Below are 27,776 nucleotides of genomic sequence, written 5' to 3'. Positions count from 1 at the left end.
CAAACTAATACCACCTTTTCGGCCACACTTCACATCTTTTTCACTGTACTTTGTTCAAGAAATTATACCAACATTATTGGAAGAAATCAATTTAAATTCGTCTGAACTGACATTCAAAAGAAGGAGGACAGGAGGACAGAGAAAAGACGAATAAAACAGTTAAGTGACATAAATCTGTGTATTGTACTTAACTTTTAACATAAATACATGACTGCTGCTTCATGAATAAACATGATAACCAGAGTGACTGCTTTGGAATGTTCATTTATGCATAAATACATAACAAGTAACTCAACAAGTAACTCTCTCCTGTTTTACAAAAACACACACACACACACACACACACACACATGCTCACGCATCCAGAAACGCAGCACAGTAGGGTTCTACTCACGGGGCAAAGGTCGTAACATAACCTTTGACCTCTGACTCCACCCCTCCCTCTCCTCTTCCCCTGCCCACTGGAATTCAGTCCTGTGGATTCAATTAGAAAGCCACAGTGGAGCGCAAGAGAGAGAGAGACAGGGAGAGTCAGGAATGGTGAAGGTTGAAAAACAAGAGACAAGGGTGACAAATGTCTGAAGAGGAGAGAGACGATGGCAGGGAGAAGGAGACAATGGATCGGGGTGGAGAGAGAGAGAGTGAGAGTCAAGACGTTGGTTCTTTTTGAACCCATTTGTTTGGCCAAAAAAAGAGTCAGCTGTGCGTCAGCGTGTACATAGGAGGGTCCCAAAGTGTGGCCAAAAGGCTGCAGACACCGATACCATGTATATTTTTTGTAGATTTTTCATGGTTTATGCTTGGCCATAGCTCCAATTACAATAATAAAATGATATGTCATATTATATTTCATTGATAACCATCTGATTTGTTATTCCAGTTTACTCCTCTTATGAATCCCATTCATGTGTCTTTTCAACATTATTTTGCGGCCAACGTTGTGGCTAATGTTTGGGAAAGGCTCTTTTCTGTGATCATGTTCCTGGGCACAAGGCAAAGGTCCAGAAAGAAGTTTTTTTTCCCCTTTTTTTTCTTCTTTTCCATTTTGGTGCGCTTGACTCGGCTGCGCAGAGCCGTGATCTGTCACCCATTCAGCATCTTTGGGATGATCCTCAACGCTGCCCAATCGCTCAACAGTCGAGCAATCCCGGAGGATGACGGAGGCAGCTGTTTCATATTTATACCCCATTGTGAATGGAAGTCGATCCTGTTGATATGATGTGGTCACGTTTAAAGTAAAATCTGAGGAAAAGTTAGACAGCCTTTAGGGAGACTCATAATATATTTTCCAAAGCAGCTAACATTGTAAAGTGTACATGTACAAGATTTGTTTGTATCTAGCAGCAGTAATGAAAAGCTGAATGTGAGATCCCTGTTTGTCTGTGTAAGAGGCCTGTGAGCCTGTGAGGTGTAGCTCTCTCTGTACATTTGGACATATTATACACAACAAAGAACTAGTCTCTTATATTTATGTCATCAGTAAAGTATTTACTGGCTTTAGTGACAAGGCATATATTGTGGCAGAATGCAGGTGTCTTTGAAAGTGTGTGCCGTGCTTTCATTGTCTGGGAGCAGCTCAGAGGTAGAGGAGGAACTGAGTATTTACATCCTGTATGGTGCCACAGGGGATCTTGCTGGTACTTGTTGCATTATACTGCCCACTGCTGGATCATATCTGCACCACGGCCCCTGACGGTGTTGTCATCCACTCTGCACAGTTTAGCCGATTGGATCAAGAAAACGATGCCATAAGCTAAGGCAGCGTAGTGTCGCCGGGCTGCTTTAAAGGATGGCTGCTGTGCTCTGATGAGACTGGTTCATGTGATGCCTTCCATCGATGTGGGTCATCCCCTCTCTGGGATTTGGTCAAGGGGAGAAGGAAGAAAATGCTCATGTTAATATGTGACGTTGAACAACATTCCTCTGACAGATGGTTAAATGTTGTTCAATAACCCTTAAATAACCCAATTACTGTGAAACCTTAAAAATTGAATAGCCAAAAAGTTTAGCAATTTGCATTCATGTAAAGGGATTAATTCTTTTTTCTCAAGACACCTTGCTGGATTTTAATGTCAAATTGTGCTCACCTGATTCACCAGTGGGGGGAGCTGTTGCACCATTTCCATGACAGATCCGGATGGACTTCACTGAGTGGGTAAGACTAATTTGGCTAATGCACTTTCCATTCAAAGAAATGAGATAAGCCATCTGCATCTGTTACCATATGCGATACATCTATATTTCTAAGTTTTCTGTGTGCATATTACTATACACATGCGACAAGGGCATCTTACGACAAGAGGCCAGAGCTGCCAGTGAACACAGAGACTCAGGGAATAGGGGAACTTGGGGGAACTTGCACAACCCTCGGCCCTGGAAGCGAGCCGCTCAACGGTATGTGTGTTAGGCAACCGTTCCTTTAGAGCCTCTTGAACCCAACACAAAACAAAACAGTGGAACTCTTTTGTTTCAACACAGAGGGATGGTTTATCACCCTGCGTTACTGTCAGCCTCGTGTGAGCAGAGGAGAACAACAGAAAGTGAAAAATGTCTTTTCATTCAAAAGCTGCGAATCATTAGAAATTCATTATGAGAGAAGTGGGAGTCCCGATGTTTTAAATCATTAGCAGGAACCTGATGAGCCAGACAGATGGAGGAGAGAGTGTGTTTGTGTGTGTGTGTGTGTGTGTGTGTGTGTGTGTGTGTGTGTGTGTGCGCCCACATGTGGAAAAGACAGAGAGCGAGAGAAAAGGAGGGAGAGACAGTGGGCGGTGTGGATTTCAACTATTGTGAGAGATAAACGTGTGAGACTTTACCTAACTGAGATGTGAAGAATAATTTGTGCAGATCTACTTTGATAAAGTCTTATTTGGGGAAGTTATTGGGGGAGGTTTCTTTTCGTAACCACCCCACACAGCTGACGTCCTCCGGGAGAGGAACACGATCACTGGCATGAAGAGACGGACTGCAGAGTGATGTCAGGTGTTTGGACACTTATCAGCCGAATGTGGAACGAGCGTCATAAGAATCTGCGTTGCGAAATATTTCTTTATTTATTGAAGTTGCTCGAAGAGCTGCTACTTTGCCTGGAAGTCAGACATGTTTGTGTGCAAAAATATTTGGATGTTGGTTCATTGGTGTTGTGCTGAAATTAACCCTTTTTTATAACAGGGAACACTCTATTTGTATTTGGTGCATGCGTTTGCTGTGTTGTGGACAGGATGTTCCTGCGGCACTGAAATATTTGTACACAGATAATGAGGTCCCTTGTGCCGGCCAAAAGATGAATCTATAAACTGCTTTTTTGTTCATTTCTGCTCTTGTAAAAAAATAAAAATAGTCTTTAGTGGTAAATGGCCCAAGCATACACAACAATAATGTTCCTTGAGAGTTTACTGTAAGTGATGGGTGTTCCGCTTACGGCCTTGATGTAAAGAAAGAAGATTTTTAGATTATAACGTAAAAAAAAAAGTGTATTGACAGGGAGTCAATGTGTGTATCTGAAACATAATTTGCTTCAAAACTGTTTATATTGTCCTAAACTTGAGGATAACTCTGGGTGAATGTGTGCGTGTGTGTGTGTGTTTGTTTGTTTGTGTGTGTGTGTGTATTATGCATACTTGTGTGCATGTGTAATTTTCAGTTTGACCCAATCCCTATCTAGACAGAAGTGGGGCAGCGGAATTGGCGATTATTTTTCCCTTGGTATGTATGCCTATTACTCCCTCAAAAGGAATGTGTTGGGCCTGAAAGATGTGTTTTTTATTACTCCCATCACATTCCAAACTCCAGTGATGTCAGATAAGAAGTTCATGTGGGTATTCAGACCGTCTTTCTACCTTCACTTTACACTGTGAGGACTGTGTGTGTACAAGAAATGATCTGCACACAATGGTAATCAAGTGAGTGCGAGTGTGTGTATGTTTGTACGTATACAAATCCGAAGTCGAGCAGGAGAAATGCCGCAGGAGTAGCTGATGTGTGTGTGTGTGTGTGTGTGTGTGTGTGTGTGTGTGTGTGTCTTCATGCAGCTGAACGTGTGCCAAAGGATGATTCCCGGTCTGTATATTCTCACACATACACTCATCCAACTGTATCTAGGCAACAGCTCATAATATTGATCGGTCTGTTTGATCAGAGGGATATTGATGGATCTAATCAAATGACGTCTTGCACTTTTTTTTTTTTTACATGGCGACGTGTTTGCCCATGTTTTCATCTCCATCTGTGTGTGTGTGTATGTGTGTGCGTTCATACAATATATGGGATTCTGTGTCTGGTGGCTGTCTGTGCCCCACCAATCTGTTTCCGGTGTCAACTTCCCCAGTAGTTTCCATGTTTTGTATCAGCCTGCATGTGTGCTGCCAACTGTTTCACAACGTTAGTGCCCGCATGTGCTTGAGTCCTAAATTTCCTAATGCGAGATTTATATGGCCACTGTACACTGTTAAAAATGTGATGTCTGAGGGATGATGTGATAATTAATTTAAGTTGCTTTTTTATTAAAACTTTGAATATGTCAAAGTCAAGACTTGAAAAATCTTTGCTTTTACAGCCACGATTTGAATAAGATATCTATCAGTGGAAATGACCAGAAATACACGTTGTAGTTACATCACAGCCTCTTAAACGCTAGACCCTTGTAGGTGCATGTTCAAAACCAAGTACAACAGTGAAGGATGCAAATTAAACGTCTTTGCGGTGACAGCAAGTATACATTTATTTTCTTTACTTTGAGGAGTGCGAAGGTGATGACAGAAACGACCACATACGCACATCCAGGCTCAGTTTGTGTTGTTTGGGTGCGTCTCTAGGTGATGTGCTCCTCTGTCCCCCGAGGAACTTTCTGGCCACAGAAATGTAAACATTATGTCATGGTAAGTGGTACGTGTGTGTGTGCGTGTGTGTGCGTGTGTGTGCGTGCGTGCGTGTGTGTGTGTGTGTGTGTTTGTAAAGCTGTGGTAAGAGCCTACCTAGAGACTAGGCTACACTCTCCTGGTAACAGATGGGAGCAGAGAAAATACGCCTCTGGGAACACCCATTATGAAAATCCCCAATCAGTTCATTCCCGTTGTTAACCGGTGCTCGTTGACGCTTTGTCGGGCGGCCAGCCAAACAGTCTACCCAGCGTCACCAGATCCCTTGCTTCCTCTTTTTTTTTTTTTCAGCCGTCAGTGCCTCTCAACTACCTCACACGACGAGTCACTTCCCAAAAGCTCAGGCCGTTTCTATGTATGCGTGCACACATCACACATGTCTAACCGTCCGCAACTTCCCAGTATGAGCTGTATCAGTACAGAACCACGTGTGCGACTGCTGCGCCAGCATGGTCTGTTTGTGTGTAATGGTAATTTCTTGATATATATATATAGAGTCCTATTGTTTGAAAACTCCCAGTTGGTGATGCACAAAGTATTACATATGTTCAACATTTTGAGCAATTTCTCAGTGTCGTGTAATCTAAAACAAAAAACTCCTAAAACCAAACAACTCATGAGCAATATTTGTTGCCGACCGTTTTTTTCATTTGACAAATATTTGACAACAACTAAAAGTTTGTAAATGTGAAATTGTCATCGAATAAAAGATAAATGATGACAAGATAAGACGGATGACCCGACATATTGGCTAATTCCTGTTTTTAAAGCAAAGTTTTAGTCACACAGTTGATACATTCTGAAACAGCGTCTCCTGGAGGCCAACATACATTTTGCTCAGAAGTCGATTTTGGTCACTCGACCTGTTGCACAACCGCTGATGTGATGTTTTGTTTCTGACAGTAAAAGTACCTGATTTCATTAGTTTCTTGAAAGAATCAGATTAATGGACTAGATGAAACTGCATTCCGCTGAGAATAAACAAAATCAGCCAAACCCCCAAAGTATGAAAACAGCCCACCATTTATAAAAGCCTGTGCAATATTATCAATTGCTGAGGATGTAACAATAACATTGCTTCCAGTAACCATCTTTCATTTTTTTAAATGAGCAAAGCTAAACTCCAGGGTTGGTCGGCCATCTAAATCTTCTTCTTGAAAAAGAAATCACACTGTCACATCATGACACCTCAGAAGGTGCCATTAGCCAATGAGGTATGAATGCTCAGTAAAAGCTAGTAAGTACACCTAGTGGTGGTAGTAGTTCATATTATTTTGAAATACCATGTAGGCCTTTTGCCCGTTTTTCTTTGCTCTTTATCTTGAAGCAAATTGACCATACCCCAGTTGTATAACATGTATGGTATAAAAATAACTTTGAATTTTATGTTACTTTTTGGCACATGTACATTATTTGTATCCTATCACATAGGTGTATGCATCTCCTCTCCTCTCCTCTCCTCTCCTCCATGTTTCCATGATGCTTATTTTCACAAGAAGGAATTCTGCTGGTCTCTGCACTGCCAGTGTCACTGTGGTATGTGTTCTTGGGAGGGCAGCCAAGGCTAAACACACATATACGCCATATCCATTCCTTTCCTTTCAATAATCAAACACACACACACACACGTCGCTAACCACTTCATTTTCTGCCCACCTGTTTAAACATAGCAGTGTGTGTGTTATATGTGCATATGTGTGTGAGCGCTTCCTCACAGAGAGGCCTATTGTCCTCCCGGCTAAGATGTGTGTGCTGTGTCATGAATTGGCTCAGCAGCCCCAAGCCCCAATGCTGATTTTAGCTCGAGACTAAAACACGGGACCTAAAATAACACGTCCACTGACAAGAAGTACTGAGCTTATAATACTGCTCCCTCAGCATCGAGGCTTTGGCGTTCTTCGGATCAGGACAAAAATTCCCTGTATCCTGAAAGGTGTGAAATTATTATTTGTGGAAAAATCCACGCAAGAGTATTGTCGATTGAGAGGAGAGAGGTTTCATGTGACCTTGAAAATGGAGGGGAACCAAGCTGTCTCCCCAAAAAATTGGGGCAAACAATCCTTGGTAAACAATGTGTACATCTCGAAAGATCGTGTGCATTTGAAATAAGCCTTAAGGAGTTGTACTATTTTATACATCTTGGTCTGGATCCTTCAAACTCTCAGGAGCCTTTTTCTCTTTTTTTGTGAGATTTGAACCTATATCCTCAGATGCCTCTAATGGGGTATAATTTATCCATGCGATGAACGTTCAGCCAAATCTTCACTCTTCTTTTGGCTCTGGTCTCGCGTGTTCACCAGCTCGTCACTAAACGTGTCAGTGTGCGGTTTGGTGTTGGTACCGTGCAGAGCTGAGGTGAGCTGAAGAGTTGGGAATGAGTCTGATAATAATTAATGACAGTCCTCTGATCAATTGTTACCATAAGAGTCTGAGGCATAGATAAAGCATCCATGACGCTCTACCACTTTGAAATGTTGCCTGGGAATCAGAAGCACAGATGAGCCACTGTATAGATTCTGACGACTCCACACATGGTAATGTTTTGGCTTGGGTAGTATAGCGTAGGTGTAATCACAACCAGAATTCCAAATTGTTGCCAATACACTATTTTGGTATCGGTATCGTATTAGGATTAGTCCAAAATCACTGCTTCCGTGTGACAAACACAACAGTAACGCTAGTCAACCATAATTCAAATCCACACCGTTTGATCACACACACACACACACACACACACACACACACACATAAAAACTGATTTGTGCAGTTCTAAAACCAAACTTCCACTGCTGATGTGAGCAGTGTGAAGGTATTCAGCTTCCGTTTGCAGAAAGCTCCCGTCATTCTCATGTGCAGGTCACACATCTGCTGCTAATAAGCACACTGACGCAGGGCTAATTTATTTTCATACCACATAAAGGAAAGACATCAAAACAGGAAGTGCGAGGTCTAAAAGGAGAAGCATGTACTGAGTGTGAGCATGAACAGGAAGCGTGCAGTGGACATGTATGGGCCAGCCTGTTGTGAAAGATGTGTTTAAATAGGCAAACAGATGTGAAACTGTCTGAGGGGACTTTCTTCTTCTGCCCAACAGTTGATGCAATTGATCACACCAGGGACGCAGTTCCTACAAGGTCTGACAATTCTGACAATTAGACACACAGCTTGTGCTAGAAGCTATCGCTCTTAAGGCGAAGACATCAGTCGAGTCAAGTTTAACTTGCATTTTTCCTTCACGCGAAAGGAACTCGAGAAAAAGAGAAATGAATCATGTTGCTCGTGTTCTTGATAATGTCAATTGAATGTGTTCCGTTTGGCTTGTTGCGTTCCATATTATTAATCATATATGAGAATGAAAGGCTGTGGTGTGGAGGTGTGATATAGAACGCCTGCCCTTGGGAGTGCTATAGCCTCTAAAAATGGACTTGATTTGTGTAAAAACTGTGTATTGGTGCACCTTTCACATGTTCAATAAATTAGGCCTGTCTACCTCCAATTTAAGTTGGGTTCTGGCCAGGTCATATAACTCATGTTGATATTGGCACCATGGCCGACCGTTGACGTTTGTGCTTTTAGGTCACTGTGTACAGACTTGTTTAGGTTCACTTCTTGTTCTGTACAATCACAGCAATTAGTTTATGACGTTGTCTCTCGGGTGGGTACACCACATGGTTTTTCACCTTTGGCTGCCGTGTCTCCTCACTTTTTTCAATGCAGCGTTTTAATTCACATCATTAATGGCGCATATACGCTCTTGAGATTCCCTGTGTGATCCTGTGAATCGGACACAGAACACTTGGTCGTGAGTTCCACCTCCTCTGGTGCTCAGTCAGACCCGCCAGTGAAAGTAAAAGCTGAGCGAGGGAGAGTGGAGCAAAGGAAAAGAGAAGTGGTCAGGAGGGCTGGGACATGGGGGAGTTTAGGGAGTTTTTCCTGTGATCTCTATCGTAGAGTTTACCAACTGCTATCCCAGTTTATCCGCCCCCCCCCCCCAAACTTTGTCTTCTCCCCCCCTGTTCCCCGTGTTTGCGTCACAGCCGTGATGTTGTAGAAATGAGGGCAGCAGCAGGAGGAGGAGGAGGAGGAGGAGGAGGGGATTGAGCTCCGTCGCTGAGGAATGTGCCAGAGAGAGACAACATGGCTATAAAAGGATAGCACTTCCACTCCGCTGCTGTGATGTCACTCCTCAAACATTTCCTCCTTCCTTCCCTCCTGATCTGACTTACTTGCGCTGCTGTTTCTCCCTCATTTCTCCGCGTCTCTTCCACTTCTTGCTAAATAAGTAGGCAACTATGTACGTGAGCAGAAAAAAGGGGGATGTTTGTTTTGGTGCGTCTGTAAAAAAACAAAGATTAATCCATGTGCACTGCAAGTCATGGCCCACGTGTCATGTCTCCTAGCATATTCGCCTCACATGAACTGTACTACACTGTGCTCAGTCACCTGGCCGGGCCTTTACATTTCGCTCAAACATAAAAGTTTTATTCCATTTCCCATTTTCTTATTTCCCCTTTCAGCCTATAGCGGTGCACTTGAATTATAAATAGATAAGAGTCTTACTCACCTCCTATATTCATTACTGGTATTCAGTTCCTTCAAGTTTGAGTCATCTGATGATGCTGGTCGTGGACATACACCGATCTGCTGGTCGCTTCTATCAATAGCTTCTTTGTAATTTGTGTAGATTCAGTTTGAAAAGTGACACATTTTGGGTCTATTAACTGCGTTCATTTACACAGAAACTAATTTTCTGGTATCCAAACTGAGTGGAACTTGAAATAAAAAATAGAACATAGCCTTAAAGTATATTGGGGATGAAAGCAAGATGTTTTGTGTTGAGCACTATAAAGATAATTGAAAGAAATTTCAATTATCTTTTTTTTAATCTTTTTTTTGAATTTGAGCAATTCAAATGGAAATCGATTAAATTAAAATATGTGTACACTTTGTAAGTGACCTTCCCAAATCCATACATAGCCTCATTTCCAGTGCAACTCTTCTCCACAACTACACGCACGGATACTGTTCCCCTACAGCAGGTAACCTTCAAATGGAGAGGAGGTTTGTGGGGAGTACTGGGACAAAGCTCCGATTACCGACCGTAAGGTGCATTAACCCCTCGGGCGTTTGATCTTTTCCCAGAAAAAAAAAACATGTTTTCCAATGACCCAGTTAGTAGAGGAACAGTTACATAATGCACTCCGTCATTCTCTGAATGGTTGACGAAGGTTCTCAGTTGAAAGATTACTCAACCATAATACTTAATCTGTAGGTTTTGACAGAAAACAGGCCGGGGGGGGAGGGAGACTGGTTCGTGGGTGAGGTAAGAAAATCAAGACTGAAACCTGACTGTGCTTAAGTATACACACACACACACACACACGCACACACACACACACACGCACACAGAAGCACCACTTGATTTTCCTTTTCTTGCAGTTGTGACTTGCATGACTGACACTGTCGTCCTGAATAAACATCTCTCTCTCTCACTCCCTCTCACCTTCACACTACACACGATGTGTAATTGCCTTAACTTAATATAACGCCACCCAGGTTTGAACTTTATCTCCAAGGTGTGTGTCTGTGTGAGTGTGTGTACGCATAGTGCTCAGGATCAGGTGACTTGGGTAAAGAGAGTTCTCACAGCAGCAACTTGGCGGTTGATCATTAACAGGTCCACAGAGAGTGGTGGCGTGTAATGAATGACCTGTTGCGGTGGTTGGATGGGAGGGGTTAGGGTGATATTAAAGAAAAATTAACTTAAAGAGGATTAATAATTAGGTGGATACTTAAAGCAGCTCCTCCCCAGAAGATGTAACAAATGTAAGTTCATGAGGCTTCTTTTATTTTTCTTTCAAAGTAATTGAACCTAATTCCACTTTAGCAGTGTTGTACAATAACCTGCTTTTCCATATTGTCTCTAGATGAATCGTTGAGCACATATTTTCACATGTTGCGATGCAGGACAACACATTTGACATTGTTGGCAGGCAGCGTCACTGACGTTGACAGTATTTTGGTGAACTTTAACCAGTCTGCTCAGGCAGGGAAGTTAATATTTGTGAGCGCATAAACACACACTGAGCCTTTTCCTTTTTTTTGTCTTTGCTCTTTTCACTTTGTGGTCATTGTCCGTCACCATAGCAACACATCCTGCCACTGGTCCAAAGGGAACGCGGTTTTAAAGACACAATGCACAATAGTCGCCATAGCAGAGGTTTACTGTGTTCGAGGGTCGGAAATCCATCCACAGCTTCACCAGTGTACTTGGCTTTTTTTTGTTTACAGTTTCAGAGTTATTGGCTTCAGTTTTTCTCCGAGTGAGCCAAATGTGTCTTGGATATAATGTGGGACACAGACAGATGAGTGTCATGTGGTAACTGAGCCATAAGGCTGCTTTAGAGGACGGGTGTGTGTATTTGTTTGCCAGCCGCAGGCGACATATGTACACTGTTGTTGAAGCATATGCAAAAACAAATTGTTGAAGCAACCCTTAAAGGTGTAGCTTGGTTCCCGCCTTTGGTCTAAGGAAGAACACACAGCATATATACTTTGTTCCATGTAAGTACTGATATGTGTTTGTGTTCACTGCTAACTTTCACATTCATATGGACTGACCTGTTACTCGTTCATCGCTGTTGTGACTGTGACTGTGACTGTGACTGTGACTCCGCTGGGGCCTGTGTGATGTTGTTCAGCCAGACAGGGGCTAAAATGAAGTGGATGGAGAAACAACGGGTAAGATACTTGTCAACAGCATCTGCCATAATAACAACAACAACAACAACAATACGGATAATAACATAATATACAGCACTTATCTTAACAATCTTACAAAGTTAACACGCTAACAAATTACCATGGTCAGCAAATTATATTGAATAACTACATTATAGGGGACTGGATACTCAATTGTGCATATTTACTTGATTCTTTTTATCAGCTTTTCAATTCCCACAGGTGTCACATATTCACAGTCACACAGTCCTGTTGCCACCGTGTGTTCTCACCACAAACAAACCGCACCGGGAGTCTGGGCGGATGTGGATAGAGACCGATGGCCGTGCTGAAACAAGACCCACGGGGCAAAAATACAGGAGTTTATTTGAACTGAGCCGAGAACGCTGAGGTATAAACCCAGATCTCCGCCATATGCTGCTACAGAATATTGTAGGAGAGAGCAGTACAAGTTACTGGGAAGCAGCGCCACATGGGCTCGAGGGAAACAAAAAACTCCCCATGACTGTGTCTCTAGGCTCTGGAGGTCTTAAAAGCCCCCCCCCCCCCCCCACGCATTCCCCTGGTTATCTGATTCAAAAAGGCCGTCCACAAACAGAGACTTCCGGAGCCACATTCGTCTCCGCAAACAGCAAAATCCAGATCTGACAAACGTCTGCAAATCTGCAAAGTATTTCAGTCAGGAAATGCCACAGGAGTGTAAACAGCAGCATTGGGATCTTGCAGAGCAGAACCTTCCTCGCAGTTGTACAATGTTGAGAGTGCAATGTCTCAAAACTATTCCACACTGCACACGGACATCATCATCGTCGTCCATTTTTTCTTCACAAATCCCTTGTGTTTGTGTGTTTCTCCGTTACCATGAACCATTGCTGCAACAAGAACTTTTTCTTCTTTTTCTTTTCTTTTTCCAGATTGCAGCCTTGCTACACAGAGTTCAGCGCGTTGACATGCTGAGGGGTGGTGGCTGCGGTGATCTCTCAGGGAATATAAAGAGGAAATTGCAACAGGGTATTTTCCTGTACTTCTGCTTAACTTGCAAATGTGTCTTACACAATCCCATGCGTGTCCTAAAGAGAGTCTGCCTTTTAGGCCGTAAACCACGGTGGAGTCGGTGAGCTCAGGCAGCGCAGGTGATCAATCAAACTGGTTGAAAGCTGGAAAATGACAGCGGACAAAAAATTCCCCGCGCCCAGAGCACGCTGTGTCTCTTTTGGTCCCAAAGCCCCAAAATGTTGACGGCGTTGATTACAGCCAAGGTCTTTGCTGATACAATAGTTTCACAGATTTAGATGTGGGGATTTTACCCCAATTCTTCTCCAACGTTTTAGGGCGGAGTGTCTGTCACCAGTGACTAAAGCCAGTTTATCCCAGGTCAGTAGACGGGTGGCTGACGGACCTGGGTCTTCCATGACCCACCTGTGTCTTTGTTTATGTCTGTAACAGGGAAATGCCGGTATCACCGGTGTCATTCATTGAGAGATCCAGTGTCTGGTGGCGAGCAGAATTTATACTTCCTGCTGCCAAATTTCAAGGTGTATTTTTGTTTTACCTCTGACATTTAGCCCAATGAAGAAAAAAGCAAAGTCTTTTAGTGCCTGCATGCTCTTGATCAATGTGGCTGGGGTGATTCTGTGAAATAATCTGGGGGAAAATATAAAGCAAAGTCATAATATGTTAGTCAGAAAAGAAGTACAAAAAATATGTACTTTTGAAAGGTAAAGTAATGAGGAAAGAGAATGCCGTTAACGGCGACGATGCTATTGTTTCATTTCTATAGACATTCATTTGCTTTTGCTAAAATGAACACCGAGGAGGATCCTTATATTGGGTACATTTTTTCAATTTGGTTAAGTGTTTAGGACAAGATAAACATGTTGCTTCTTCCTACTCCTTTTTGAAGAAAAAATATCTACGTCAATGTTACTTATCAAGAGTCTGTTGATTCATTTACTGGATATTTCTTTATAGGTATATTATAGTATATATATATATAGATAGATATAGATTGTGTTGATATAGGCCTATATATTTTTATGAAGACGTTTTTTGAATATTTAATGCTCGAAATGAACAGCCAGCTGAATTTGACACAGGTTAACTCTGATTCAGCGACTTCAGAGTATTACTGAAACAGTTCTCAGAACATTGCTGCTATTACCTGGAAATGAAAAGCTGTGTGTGTGTGTGTGAGGTTATCTAAATACTGCACTGTATACACAACAAAGACAATATATGCCACTAAACACAGCAGGAGGGGAACCGAGGAGGGCAGGCCCTCCATGTGCACTCCTCAGTTTCTGATACTTGGAATAGAATAGTTACATAGATATGTATTAAGTCTTATACCTGAGACATGTTACTGGTATTATGAATATCAGTATGAAGCTGATAAAAGTCAGCCTTCTTGTCAGTTTAAATATTTCCCACTAATAAATTAAGTCTTCTGTCACTAATTACAGAATGCTGTTTGATTCCTAATATTTAATTTAACTGTATCTTAGCATCAGAAACATGCCACATTCAAAGCAAAGTATATACCCTGAATATACTCTTAATTTTACCCTTATATTTCCCTCAAATGTCTTTGACAATATGTGTGAGTATAATCCTAAACTGTGATTGTGTGTGAAGATTAAAGTGACAATTAATGCGTAACCTTCCAATTATGAGGGGCCCCTATGTGTTTCGCTCAGAAGACACTGGAGGGCAAAATGAGCAAGTATCAAATTTCCACAGAATAATAAGTGAGTCAGAAAGAACATCATACATTCATTGCTTTATACATTCAGAAATTTATTTTGTCCCTTTCAGGCAATTAAAAATATAAGATTCTCTTTTTTTTTACTGCTTTTTCCTCACATTGGTATTTCACAGACCTTGAAATATTTCTCCATAAATAAAGTACAAAATACATTTTTTTTATTCGTTAAACACAAATAAATATCATAATAAATATATTAGTTTAAGTTAAACAACATAAGGCAACCAATAACCAAAAGGAATACTGTGGTGTTAAAGTCCCTGAACCAGGTTTTCAAACAAACAGGGGTAAATAGAGGACGGGTGCCGCCAACAAATTATCATACAGAATGTTTGACACGAGGGAATCTAATAGTGTGTCAGGATACAGATACTCATGTCCAAACTGACTGACATAATTTTTTTCTATTTTCACAATTTTTTTTCTATTTTCACACTTTTGATCTTTCAGCACTTATTTAAAAGCGTGCACCCCCGGTTATAGAAAAAAGAAAAAAAAAAAGAGAAGGTTGCACACATACACCCGCACATGCGCGTACACAGCTGCACAGACACATACATGCGGAGCAGAGCGAAAGTATGAAGCTTTGGTTGAATGCTACCGGGAGATTTGACAGTTTCTCCCATTTGAATCAGCTGTAAAGTGCATATCACAGATAAAAAAAAAAATGGATCAATGACACACGTCGGGTCTCACTGATGAAAGGCTACTGAATCAAACATACTGTTCGTGGCACTGAGAGAGGACGGCCTATGAGGCAGGGAGAATCTTTAAGGCACTGGATTAATCATCGTCACGAGCAGATTACGGTAATTACAAACCAGACTATTTACTGGTGCTGTCAAGACCTGCAGAGGAGTTAGCTCTGATGGAAGACCACATACAAAAGGTCTAAAAGGCTACACGATATTCTTAAGTATAAAAATAGAGTCTGATAACATTTGGGTACTAATCTCAGTATTCGCAGTTTGTCCGAGACAAGCATAAATTAAGAACTTTTAAGTGTTATTTGTGTCATCTGAAGCTGACTTGTCCTGATCAGTTCTGGTTCTGGAGAAAGTCCAGATGGACAGACACGGTTAACTGAAGTGTCAGTCCTTTTCTCTTCTTCCCCCCCCGGATACACTTAGTCAGACAGGGACAGGCGCTCGAACACAGTGAGCCTCTTGGTGGCCGATCCATCGAACGTGGGAGACTCAGATCCACTGGAGCCTCCACTGGAGCTGCTGTAGCTGTCCTCCAGGGAGTCCTCCGAGGAGAAACGCTGGAGTCCAGCAGGCTTCGTGAATGCGCCGTGGCCCCCGGTGCCAGGGTACGGCATGCCGCTGTCCTGGTGCTGCCCGTCCGCCTCCATGCTGGCAAAGGCTCGGCTGTTGTTGCTGTTAAAGTTATTTCCGTGGCCGCACACACAGCGCGAGGCCTTTGGCTCCAGGATGTGAGGAATGTTGTGGATGTCTCCCGCGCTGGCACGGGTCTGATGGTTGCCAAAGTGAAACGCGGCTGCCTCCCGGTGCAGGGAGTCGCTGAACACCGGGGAGAGGAGATCGGCGGGAGGGGGGGAAACAGAGGGAGCGCGGCTGAACCCCAGGTTCTGGTCATTGAAGGATGAAGCGAACGATGGAGGAGAAGAGCTGCGTGAGGAGCCCAGGAAGCCAGCGAAGCTGACACTCTGGCGGAGCTGGTGGCGGGGATTCTGACCACCGGGAGTTGTGGCATTTGGCTGCCGCTGAGTAGGGAATTTGCCGGATGGTAATGGACATTCGCTGATTTTCTCCTCATGGATGAAGTGGCACCGTGAGCCATAGGGGCAGTAACCAAAGTTGTAGAAGGTTCTGCAGGGCTCCGTCTTGTACTTGGGGTGGCGGTTCAGGCCTCTCAGCTCCGGCTCGCCGTGGGCAAACTGGCACTTACTGCCATACTTGCAGCTGCCGGTCTCCTGGAAGCCACGGCACAGTTCAGTCTTATAACGGTTAGAGGCCAGCAAGGGCTGGACCTGGGCTAGGTAGGAAGAGGACGGAGGGAAGCCCGGCGGGGGGGCCACAGTAGTAGCGGCACCTGAGGGAAAAGCGTCCAGGTGCTTCAGCGCTCCGAAGGAGGAGAGCAGGCTGCTGCTGGACTCGGTCAGGCTCATGGAGCGGTCGGGCCTGAAGGGGAGCGGTTTGGGCTTGGAGACGGACGCCTGGCTCCAGATATTGGACGGCCAGAAGGGACCCCCGTTTTCGTCGTTGTTGACATGCTCGGTGCTCAAGCTGTGGCCGGAGGACTCGGGAGGGGAGGCGGGGGAGAAGTAGGAGGTCGACCTGCTCAGCCGACTCTGCCCCGGGACTTTGAGTTGAGGCTGCTTCTGGAGCAAGGCATCATCCAGGGACAGGTTGAGAAGGTTCTGTGTGGGGAGCATTGACACAGTTACTAAACAAGCTCCCATTTAAAAAAAATAAAATAATCAAAGTTGAACATATATACCACTTTCACATAAACAATTTAAGTCACAGGTTATAATTCAAAATCGTTACATCTTTTGAAGACAAAATAACCTTTTTCAGAGAATTCTGAATTAATAATTCAATTAATCAAATTGTATCAAAAATCATTGAATTAGATTTTTGTGAGAAAACCCCCCCACCGCAGCAGAAGTTATGACCTATAAATGGAATCTGCCATCAACCTGCAATCATAAAGAGCGGGATAATAAAGATGTCTGACGTCGCTTGATTATTCTTCATGGATGTTTTTGAGAAAGCAGCCGGCGCGTCTCGATCTGCTCGACTGAAAGAACTCCTCTGGGACCTGAGGCGGCTCGAGCGGGTTCAAATCGGTCGAATCGCTGATTCGCGGAGGAATGAAAATGAGCGGGAGCGAAGAAACAAAGTAAACAACGACGACGACGACGACAACAACAACTCCGGGAGGTGAAAAAAAAAAAAAGGAGAGCGGAAAAAAAACAGAGTGAACTCCTTCGCGACGCCCTTTTTTTCCCCCCTCTTTTTTTTTTTTTCCACAACAAAAGTTGGAATCGAGCACAAACTTCGGACTCACCTTCGTGAAAATGTCGTCGAGCATTTCGGACATGCTGTACCTCTTTGGCCAGAAGAGCGAGGAGAAGGAGATTCGAGTGGTCCACTGGCTCGCTGTTCGATGATACCTGTGCCTCGGACCTCAGCGTTGACTCTGCGCGGCGCCGCCCGCACCTTTTATAAGAGGCTCCGAAAAAGAAAAAAGAAAAAAAAAAGAAAGAAAGCCTCCCAGGGAGGAGTTTCCATTCGCTAGGTTCCCGGATGACACGCCCCCCTCAGGTTTCACGGTGAGCTCAGAGAAGGGGGCGGGTCCTGATACAGAACGGCAGAGAGACCCACAGAGAGACGGAGAGAGAGAGAAAAAAGTATATTTTTAGCCAGCTGTGTGAAATTGTTCAGCTTTATAGATTGATAGCAAAGTGGCTCATCATACTAATGCTAACCTCTGCATTTTCTATGTATTGCCATGTATTGTACATGTTCATTTGTAACCTGCAGAGAGAGAGAGAGAGAGAGAGACAGAGAGAGAGAGAGAGAGAGAGAGAGAGAGATTGATAGTTACTTTATTTATCCCAAGCTGGGAAATTCCCGTGTAACACCAGCACGTTTCACACAGCACACTTTAAAGATACACAATATCTGCACAAACAAATGTCAAATATACGAATTGCAAGAGAGAGAGAGAGAGAGAGAGAGAGAGAGAGAGAGAGAGATGTAGAGCTGTGAATTTATTTTCACAGGATCAGAGGATGTGAAGTGGCAAAGAGAGGTTGCTTTGTTTTGTTTTGTGCCTGATCTTTTTTTTTTCTCTCTCTCCCACATCCCGCAAAAAAAGTGCAGCAGCTACTGTACGGAGCGAGACCGGTGTTTCCCTGCGCTTGAACACCTAAACATGTACGTGGACACGTAAGCATGTATTTACAGTACATACAGGGCTCTGACTAATGGTCGGTTTATAGGAAGTGTTGTTTTTTTGTTTTTTTTAAACCGTCCGTCCCTGATCACGTTCTGTGCAGCGTCTGAATGTTTTTTTACCCACAGAGAGGAGAGGATATGTAACTGTACCTTGTTGTTTACCAGAATCACGTCCCCCCCTTATTTCCTTTTGGTTTCTGCCATTATCACACTGGGAGCTCCAATATTCTACCAGAGCAACGAAAGAAACTCAAAGGCCCTCCACTCATCAATATAGGTATTGATGACTGGAGGGTCCGAGGAGTAAACATGAGCAAGAGGGCCAAATAGTCTAAAACAGGATTTACATGAACAAATGAGTCTCATTTTGATATTTGTATACTTCCATGTACTTATTTTAAGTCATTTTTTTATGTTGAGCTGTTGTGACTGTACTTAATATTTCACATCTGTCAGTTAACATACTGTGCGAATTTACACTAACTAATCCAGAAGCTCTTGTTTCCTCATTTTTTTTAATTCAAATTTTTTTTTATCTTCTCACATTTCAAAACAAGATTTGTCACAAATTGAAACACACGTTTTCGGGAAATGTGTTTTCATGGGAGATTCACAAAATGGAAATAAATGTCACTCTTCTTTTCTTCTTCAAATGTCAAATGAACCCTCCTGTGTTGTTTTGTAACTATATACACACACTTGCTGAGGGTTACTTCCTAGACTCACACATTACAAGGGATTTTTTCACCCAGTGTTGTGTGACATTCAAGTCTATAAAAATGCCACAACCACCTCGTAGCCCACAAACACAATTTGAGCACATTACATCAGTTATAATGGCTTTAATTAGAGCTATGTCACGTCTTATTTGACCAAACCTGTATATCTGTATGTTCGGATGATTCACTGATTATATCAGAGAGAAAGAAACTCCTGATCTGGTGAAACTAAATTAACTCAGACACGAAATACATTATCTGATGTTAGCATCTATATCATTTTCCGTACTGCTTCCAAAAGACAGTTTTGCTGATATGAGCATATCGGGTTACTACATGATTCTCTGCGCGGCTGTGCTATGTGTCACCCACTCACATGAGTCATAAGAAGTCCTGGCAATGACACTGTACTTAATACATGTTGTGCAAGTGTAGAAAAGTCACTGCAATAATAATAACCAAGTGGTAATTAACAGTAAACGTACCATGGTTGGATACAGAAACTGTGCAGAATCAACACCTGCGCCCGCAACTGGATTCTGGACTTCCTGACCAACAGACCCCAGGACGTTAGGTTAGACAACCACAGCTCCTCTCCCCTCAATCTGAACACCGGCGTTCCACAGGGCTGCGTGCTGAGTCCTCTCCCTCACTCCCTCTTCACCTACGACTGCACACCTGTACATTTGTTCTAATACCATCATCTAGTTCGCAGACGACACTGCGTCGGTTCGTTTGCCTCATCGGCGACAACGATAAGTCTGCCTACAGGGAGGAAGTGCGCGACAACCATCTGGCTCCCAATACCAAGAACACCAATGAGCTCATTGTGGATTACAGGAGGACTGAAGGTGGCACACACACACACACACACACACACACACACACACACACACACCCATCCGTATGGACGGGCCGGAGGTTGAGCGTGGCACCAGCTTCAAAGTCCTGGGTGTCCACATCTCCGAGGACCTCTCTTGGTCAAGAAGGCTCACCAGCGCCTCTTCTACCTGAGGAGACTAAAGGAGGTCCATCTGTCCCCTCAGGTTCTGGTGAACTTCCACCGCTGCACCGTAGAGAGCCTCCTTACCAACTGCATCACAGTTTTTGGTTAATGGAGATTGCTCTGTCTCGGACCGGAAAGCGCTGCCGAGGGTGGTGTAAACCAACTGCCCAACGCATCACTGCACTCCATCCAGGCTGTCCAGTGCAGGCCAAGGACCGTTCTGACCCCAGCCACAGACTGTTCACCCTCCTCCCCTCGGGGGGACGCTACAGGTCTCCACGTTCCCAGACCAGCAGCTTCAGGGACAGCGTTCACGCCACGGCTGTCGCCCTGCTGAACTCTGCACCTCTGTGATGCCCCCCACCCCACCCCACTACTCTCTTTCCCAGCTACTGACATGACAATAAAGTTGAATCTAAATTTAAAATCTATCAAATTATTATTATCATTATGATTATCTGCCAGATTCTTTTTATTGTATGCAGTAGTATAGTAAGTATCTCAACAGCTCCAAAAGTTTCACTTAGTTAATTGAAATTGTAGTAGCAGTTGTTCTAGTAGTTGAGTTTATTTACCGATACATTAATAAGTATTTTTAAACCATCTTCATATAGTCTAGTGATGAGGTCATCTTTGATTTTGACTGTTATGTCTAATCCTTTTTTGGAAAAGTGCCAAGCCGTTAAAAGCAATGGGACACGACCCGAGCAAACCTTGTAAATGTATAGTGACTTCCCACTTCTGCTTCAAGAAACGCTGCGGTATGAGAAAACGATAGTTTCACTGCAGCTCACCACCAGAACACGCCCATGTCCTCCCCAATCTGTTTCCCCACATAGGAACTCTCTGCATATGCATCTCTCACTCGTAACATCCGAGCGGTGAGATGGCTTTTACCGAAATTCCATTTTTGTACAAACCGTTGGTTCAAGTGTCGAGGACAGTCCTGAAGCAAATAGTTTTCATTTATCATTTTATTTCTTCAAATCATTCTACTCGGCATCCACCCATCCCCTTCATACTGTAAGGGACAAAAAGAAACTTCCAGTGAGAAATTACACTCGCCATAATTTGCCATCACCACAGCTCCCAGGCCGCAGACAAGCAGGTATCTCATGTTCAGCTTTTAACCGCAGCTACATATAAACAATTCTCTCAAATGTAAACTCGACAATGTTAGATTGATGAATATAAGGTCGTCAACAAATTATCCCTCGGCCTATTCCTCGGATTTTCCTCAAACTGGCATAGAAGTAAGGGGCTGCAGTGACATGTCGAGTGACGTGTTTGTAGTATGTGTTTCTGTCCCTGCTCGTAAATGTGTGTTTGTGTGTGTTTTGGTTAACTCACTCCACTTGTTTCTGTTCTCTCTCTTGCCTCAGCTGAATGGAAAGTCACTCTTTACAGGGAGGGGTGCGCGCACACACACACACACACACACACACTCACACACTCACACACACACTCACACACACACTCACACATACCCAAGCTTAAGGGAGCATTCCTGCTGACGGTAGTTGTTGTTGTTTTTTTTTTTTGTTTTTTTCTCCCTTGGTGACTATGCGAGTGAGTGTTCAATGCCAAGTTTTCCATTGGGGGGTTTCAAGCGACATGACAGAGTAAATGTAGGTTCCCGACATGTGTGGACATGATCACACTATGCTGATGAGTTGTGTAAATTGTGGGAAAATCTGCAATATGAGGCAACAGGTTGCAGGGCGGATCCATAGGATCCTTAAACAAAAATATCTTATCCTGTGAAAGAAAAGTATTTTACGTGATGTATATTTTGTCGGGTCGGCATAGTATAAGGAGGGAAAACCTTACAGCAACTATTCACTATGGGAAACCTATAGCTTTTTTTCTGTTTATGAACCATGTAGCATCTGCATTACATTGACTTATACAGTTTCTCCTCAGTTACAATTTTTCTTGGACACTAACTGAAATCTAATGTTGCTAATGGTTGTGATCATCGGTGAAATATTCACATAGTTTTCTTGTTTATATATATAATAGGTAACATGTACTTAAAAAAAAGAAAAAAGAAATGATGATATGCAAATGGGATCTAATTGTTTCTGATGATGCTGTTTGGTAATTTAATCTGTAACAACGTGTCATATCTAAAAAAAAACGTATCGTATGTTTTGAACATAAAATCTTATTCACCAAAATCACTACTAAATCCAGCTGCCGAATATATATAATGGAGTAAAAGTATATCATTTAGTTTTATATTTAGCCCTTCGGTCTGGAGTGACGTGACAAGTACATGTCAAAACAAACATATTAACATACTAACTAACTATATTCTAGTTTTAAAGATATTCCCGACTATACATTCCGTGGTCGTCCTGTTCAAACCCACCCTGATAATGTATCCTGTATGAATACATAACTTTTGCGGCAATGCTGAAAAGAAAGTGCATTAATTGTGCTGGCATATTATCACGCCTCAGGGTTTCCTTTCCAACAAGAGCTGTTCTGGCCCAATAGGAGGGAAACAGGGGAACTTTTCAGTCTGACTCACCCTGGATCGCTGCAAACTGCCAAGTCATCATCATACGGCTCGTGGTGACAGCCAGGTGAGGTCAGAATACATAGGAGATGCCCAGAGGCTGCCGAGGCTTCTGTGATGTGGAAACAAAATTGATGCTGATGGTTAATGAATTGGTGTATGAACGATTAGCTACTGCCTGTATTTTAAAACCGAATGAACGGATTGCTGTTGACTCATTAGACTGCTCTCCTCTCATTCAGTTTCTATTGCTTTTTATTTTTAATTTCCTTCATCGCTCTGCCCTGGGTTCTGTTTCACCAGAAGCCCTTGGCTTTACAGTTTGACCAGCCTCTGCCTCTAATAAGTGATACTTTGCAAATATTTAACCTTGCCCTCCATTACATTGCCATGGCGACGTGCCAAACATTGCACGCATAAGCAGGCCCGGGGTCAGCCGTTACTTAGCAGCCGCCGTAGTGCAGATTTCTTTGAGCTCACATGGCCGCCACGGAGATGTGATGAACCAAGGCTGCTCATGCCACTGAACTGACCAGGATGATTTATCAGGATAGGGAAGAGGAAGAGATGGAGGGGTGGTTGTCAGGGATGGAGAGAGGGGAGAGAGAAAGTAAGTGAGAGGTTTAATCTCCCCGACCAGATTGCTATCGGGGGAAAGTACCCGACTCTCCCAATGCAGTGTATGGAGGGGCAGGGACACAGTGTCTCCACCGTTATCGCTTATATGTCATGCAACAGATAAGGATGTTTCTATGTAGGATAACTTGCTGGTGGACGTGGACTTTGGAGCCCATGCACACACAGCGCCACAGTGACCTGTGAACGTGCAAACACATTTCCACGAGGGTCACATGACTCCTCCAGAGGACACACTTCTGAATCAGATTTCTGCTGTAAGTCACGTAGCAATCAGCATTGTTTTTAAGCAGTGGAGGCGTTCCGTGCATGGTATGAGACTGAATCTTCTGTTGATTTATTTATTTTTTGAATTCGTTTTATAATGATTATCATGATTATTATGATTTCACATTAGTGGCTGTCCTTACCAGATGTTAAAAAGACACCCCAAAATGTTATAAAACGCCAAACTTATTCAACAAATGAATACGCAGAAGACAATTCTGTACGCGTCCGAGCAGTATGACACACGGTAGTTACACAGTGTTTTTCTTTGGACGCACTCATGCTACAACAGTGTGGTGAAGATCTTTTGCGAAATCCCCACATGTTGTAACGACTGCCTGCCAATCAGTGTTTACATCAGTCCATACGCTGCATATTATGGACACCACTCCCAGTAATCTGGCAGGTTAATGTGCAGTGGTTGATGACTGGTCAAAACGTTTTCTTTTTTTGTATGTGTCAGTGCAGTGGAGTAACAGGGAAACACAAAACTGTCATTTGGCAATACAAGCCGGACGTTTTCCCTTCTCAAGAATTTTACTGACATCTTATCTCCACAAACCAATCATTTGACGGAGCCTGTTTCCTTTGTTTTGTTCTTTTCCAATTCATTTGAATGAATCATCGAATGATTGTGAAATTATTCTGAAATTTGTACTGTTATATAGGGGTTGTTGCTGAATGAAACAACCCTTTACGGGATTTCACTAAGTCCGAGGCTGGTAGTGTAGGAATTCGGATCCAACTTCACTACACTCTTGATTTGGATAAGTATTGTTCCATGTTCGTCCGTTTCAAAGCAGCGTTTTTAAAAGTAATGTTGCTTGACTTCATTTGTGTCCTCAGTTGGAGTGCTCGCTTCATACAGAAGACGAACAACGCCAGCTTGGACTCATCCACACTGAGGGGGAGGTCTGAGAAGACAGGCAGATTGTGAACTGAGAGGGTTAAAGATGTGCCCAGCGAGGTGTAGCCTGTGGCATGACACTGGACTGGTTAAACTTGTTTTCTGCAGGGTTTTTCCTTGAGGCTGGTTCAGGTGTGATACAGCTAAACACCCAAATGCGGTCCTCAAAAAGAAATGCTAAATGAACACATTTTCGATGGAAGGAAAGGAAAAATAAAAAGACCATGAATAATGAGGAAATATGAGGAAATAAGGTCCTGCTTCCTCTGTCAACACAGAAGTGTGGTTTTGGAGGAATTTCTGCTTTGGGCCAAACTCTGTCAAAAGACAGATGTTCAAATAAAAATGGAAATAATTCATATTCTATATTATATCCTTTCTGTGGATGTAGGATGATATTACAGTAAAGCATTGTGCATCCCAGCTTGGAACGTACAAGTTGTTTATCAGCCTCGTAGCGTTAGGGGAGTCAGAAGTGGTGTTTTTTTGTAACCGAGTGAAATCTGGAGTGTTGTGTGTGTGTGTGTGTGTGTGTATTCTGAAGGGTGTTTTCTCTGCAGATTTACACATTTCTCATCCACATCCCAGACAAATTTTTCCCCTCAGGAACAAACGTGAACTTAACAGCTGCGGGCGAAAAAAAAGAAAAAGAAAACACTGACACTTCACACTGACCATGAAGGGTCCAGATTTGATCTACTGATCTCAAGACACAACAACCCTTTTCACTCTCTGGCACGTCACCAAAATGCAGCAGAATTGTGAGACAGACACAAAGAGGAACCACCGGTGAGATTTTTGTTGAGTACGAAAAAAATGATCTGCATTGTTTTGCAAGACGGAGCTTTTTTTGAGCAGTTTTTTGCGACACATTTCACAGATATGAGTCAACGTCAGAGAATTGACATCTTTCTGTTTCTGTCTCTGCACAACATGTACTATTTTGTGTCCTAGTACCAAATCGGCTGAGGCTCAGCTTCAGCTTTTGTGAAATGTTTGGTTGAAGGAGAAATCCACATGTATTTCCTGAGAACAAATAATTAGACAAACCTTTGGTTTCACTTACATCGATTCAGCCACAACATTAAAAGCAGTCTTCTGTTTAACTGATGTGGCTCATCGATGTACATGTCTTTTAGAAAAAAGTCTTTCATCATTATACATATAAAGTCGTTTTACTGAATGGTACAAACTGATGCTATGAGCTCTTTGGCTTTTCAGAGGAGCTGTTTCTCCATGCCTGGGTTAAAAAGGGCAAATCTGTCTCTTTCCACTCATCTAATTGCTACATAATAAAAATAGTAGTAAAAGGCCATAACAGTCGGACTTGCTCTCCGTAAATATGTTTAAATACTGAGCAATCCTCAGCATGTTGGCACAGTAAATGCTTTATCAGCACATGACCTACCCCTGTGTGTGTGTGTGAGTGTGAGTGTGAGTGTGTGTGTGTGTGTGTGTGTGTGAGAGTGTGTGTGAGTGTGTGTGTGTGTGTGTGTGTGTGTGAGTGTGTGATGGCTGCAGGTTCACAAGCAGTTCAAGGTCACCACAGCCTGTTGCAGGAGATATCCACGTCCGTCGCTGCATTATGACTCAGTCGGTGTGGAGGTGTTTTCCCGCTGCTCGGGCCCTGTGGCTGATCTGCTGTGACTCTACCACAAACAAAGTGGGCTGCCTCCGTGGCCGCCGTCCAGGTTTCATCCCGTGTCGGCCGGGCGCCCGCAATTAAGCTGTGAGAACTCCGCAGATGTTTCGGGGCTATATTTCTGGGACTGTTTAATCATCGGGTGCTCTTGCCAAACCTGGAAGAGCGTGGCCAGATGTCAAGTGCCGCTGACAACTCCCGAAAAACAAACCTCGTCCACCGGGACGGAGACAGAACAAACGAAATCACAGAGAAAGATCGAGCACCATCGCACATGGTGCGACGCGCTGACGTCTGTCTCGGACCATTGTGACCAAGTAAACAGTCAACCAAAGTACGAGGAATACGTATCGATCGAGACTCTACTATGTTGCCTATTTTATTTTAAGTCCAGAAAATAGAAGAGGATATAGGATGTACCGCGTAGTTGTGCAACATGTGTGTCTGTGTCATGCCAGGAAAAACGTTAGACTAGCCGTGATACAGGAAATCATTGACCTGCACTTTATTGGTTTTAAGATTTTAAAGTCCTGACCCTTAATCTTTCTTATCGCAAACCCTTCAGTATTGGGCAACACTGTTGTTACAGATTAGAATAGAAATGAATGAGTAGACACAGCTGACTACCCCTCCTCCTCCTCCTCCTCCTCCTCCTCCTCCATCATTTCCTTTCCCATTTTTCCAGAACACCAGCGCTCTTCCTTCTCACACGGAAACGGGGCCAGGTCGTAGAGAGGCAGAAGAATGAGCGGGGAGGGATAGACGGGAAGCCCCAGTCGGAAAATGAAACAAATGAAACAAAATGTTCAGAACTGCAGGCTGCACTTCAGACTGCCAGGAAATGAGCTCCGTCAGTTACATTGTAAACTTTACAAACTGCTTCTTTTTACAAAAGAAAAGTGAGATGACAGGTGAAAAACATCCCTGAAGAATCAACAGAAAATAGGATTTTGTTCATCACCAGTGTCATAAAAGTCAGATTGTAGGAAACTTTTTTGGAGTTGTAAAAGGCTGGTTGTAAGACGTCGCCTGGTGAATGCTTTGACTTGGTATTATAAGCATAGAAAAGCTCAGAGATTTTTGCTGCCTGTGAAAAGAGATCAGTGGAGAAAAGGAGACACGGAGCAGAGGAGAACGAGATGAACTTTTTTCTTTTAAGTGTTTTCTGACGGCTTCCTGTAAAACTGTTGTTTTATGGCTGTGGGAGTGTTATGTCAAAAGTCAGCTATTCCACAGAACGTCGCCGCAAAAACAGTAATCTGAGAGTTCACCCACACACTTCAACTCATTATTTCTGCCCCCTATAATATATATGTGTAAAATAAAGCATTTCTGAAGTCAGCAACTGTCAAGATGTTTGTGCAAACGTCCCACTAACTTTTTCTGTTTTCCATCAGTGAGTTAAATCAGGTGAAAATCTCCCCAGATATTCCGTCCTTTTGCTTCCTGTTCGAGAATCGCAAAAATCTGTCTCGCCCTCCTGGCACGAGATCATATGACTGTCACAGAGCAAGATGGAACTCTTTGGAGCAGAAAGCTCAATATATTTCATTTTTTCCCCCCATTGGGAGCATTTCTTACAACATTTTCTGTCGTCAGTAATTCCTTCTTTCGTGCCATGCAGTGCATGCGATTCCTTTTTTTTGTATTATGGTTGCCGCATTTACTTTAATCTGGCAACGTCAGTGCTTTGGCAGCATGTTTTTTTTTCCATCGAAAAAAACGTCACTGTGATAAAGCTCAGGTGAACTGAATTAAAATGAT

At 43.1% G+C, this 27,776-nt stretch overlaps 1 protein-coding gene and 2 long non-coding RNA genes across 3 annotated transcripts; 1 reads left to right on the top strand and 2 right to left on the bottom strand.

Annotated features, from left to right (window-relative positions):
• LOC118299186 lies at nt 1–22,931 on the bottom strand. The gene is made up of 4 exons (XR_004789781.2): nt 22,573–22,931; nt 11,499–11,589; nt 1,607–1,855; nt 1–1,242 (listed from the first exon to the last, which is right to left on the bottom strand). It is a non-coding gene; the product is annotated as an uncharacterized LOC118299186 (long non-coding RNA).
• Nucleotides 14,394–17,577, bottom strand: zgc:162730 (uncharacterized protein LOC564559 homolog). The gene is made up of 2 exons (XM_035622693.2): nt 17,419–17,577; nt 14,394–16,765 (listed from the first exon to the last, which is right to left on the bottom strand). The coding sequence occupies exons 1-2, from the start codon at nt 17,449–17,451 to the stop codon at nt 15,509–15,511; spliced, it is 1,290 nt and encodes a 429-aa protein (XP_035478586.2). The 5' UTR covers nt 17,452–17,577; the 3' UTR covers nt 14,394–15,508.
• Nucleotides 22,932–23,002: 71 nt separating the features above from the next.
• Nucleotides 23,003–24,736, top strand: LOC118299187. Its single transcript, XR_004789783.2, has 2 exons — nt 23,003–23,508; nt 24,310–24,736. It is a non-coding gene; the product is annotated as an uncharacterized LOC118299187 (long non-coding RNA).
• Nucleotides 24,737–27,776: the final 3,040 nt, after the last annotated feature.

Source organism: Scophthalmus maximus, chromosome 11 (genome assembly GCF_022379125.1).
Source record: "Scophthalmus maximus strain ysfricsl-2021 chromosome 11, ASM2237912v1, whole genome shotgun sequence".
In the NCBI taxonomy this organism is placed as follows: Eukaryota; Metazoa; Chordata; class Actinopteri; order Pleuronectiformes; family Scophthalmidae; genus Scophthalmus; species Scophthalmus maximus.
Note: the sequence above shows the minus strand (reverse complement) of the source record. Positions and strands in the feature narration are given on the sequence as shown.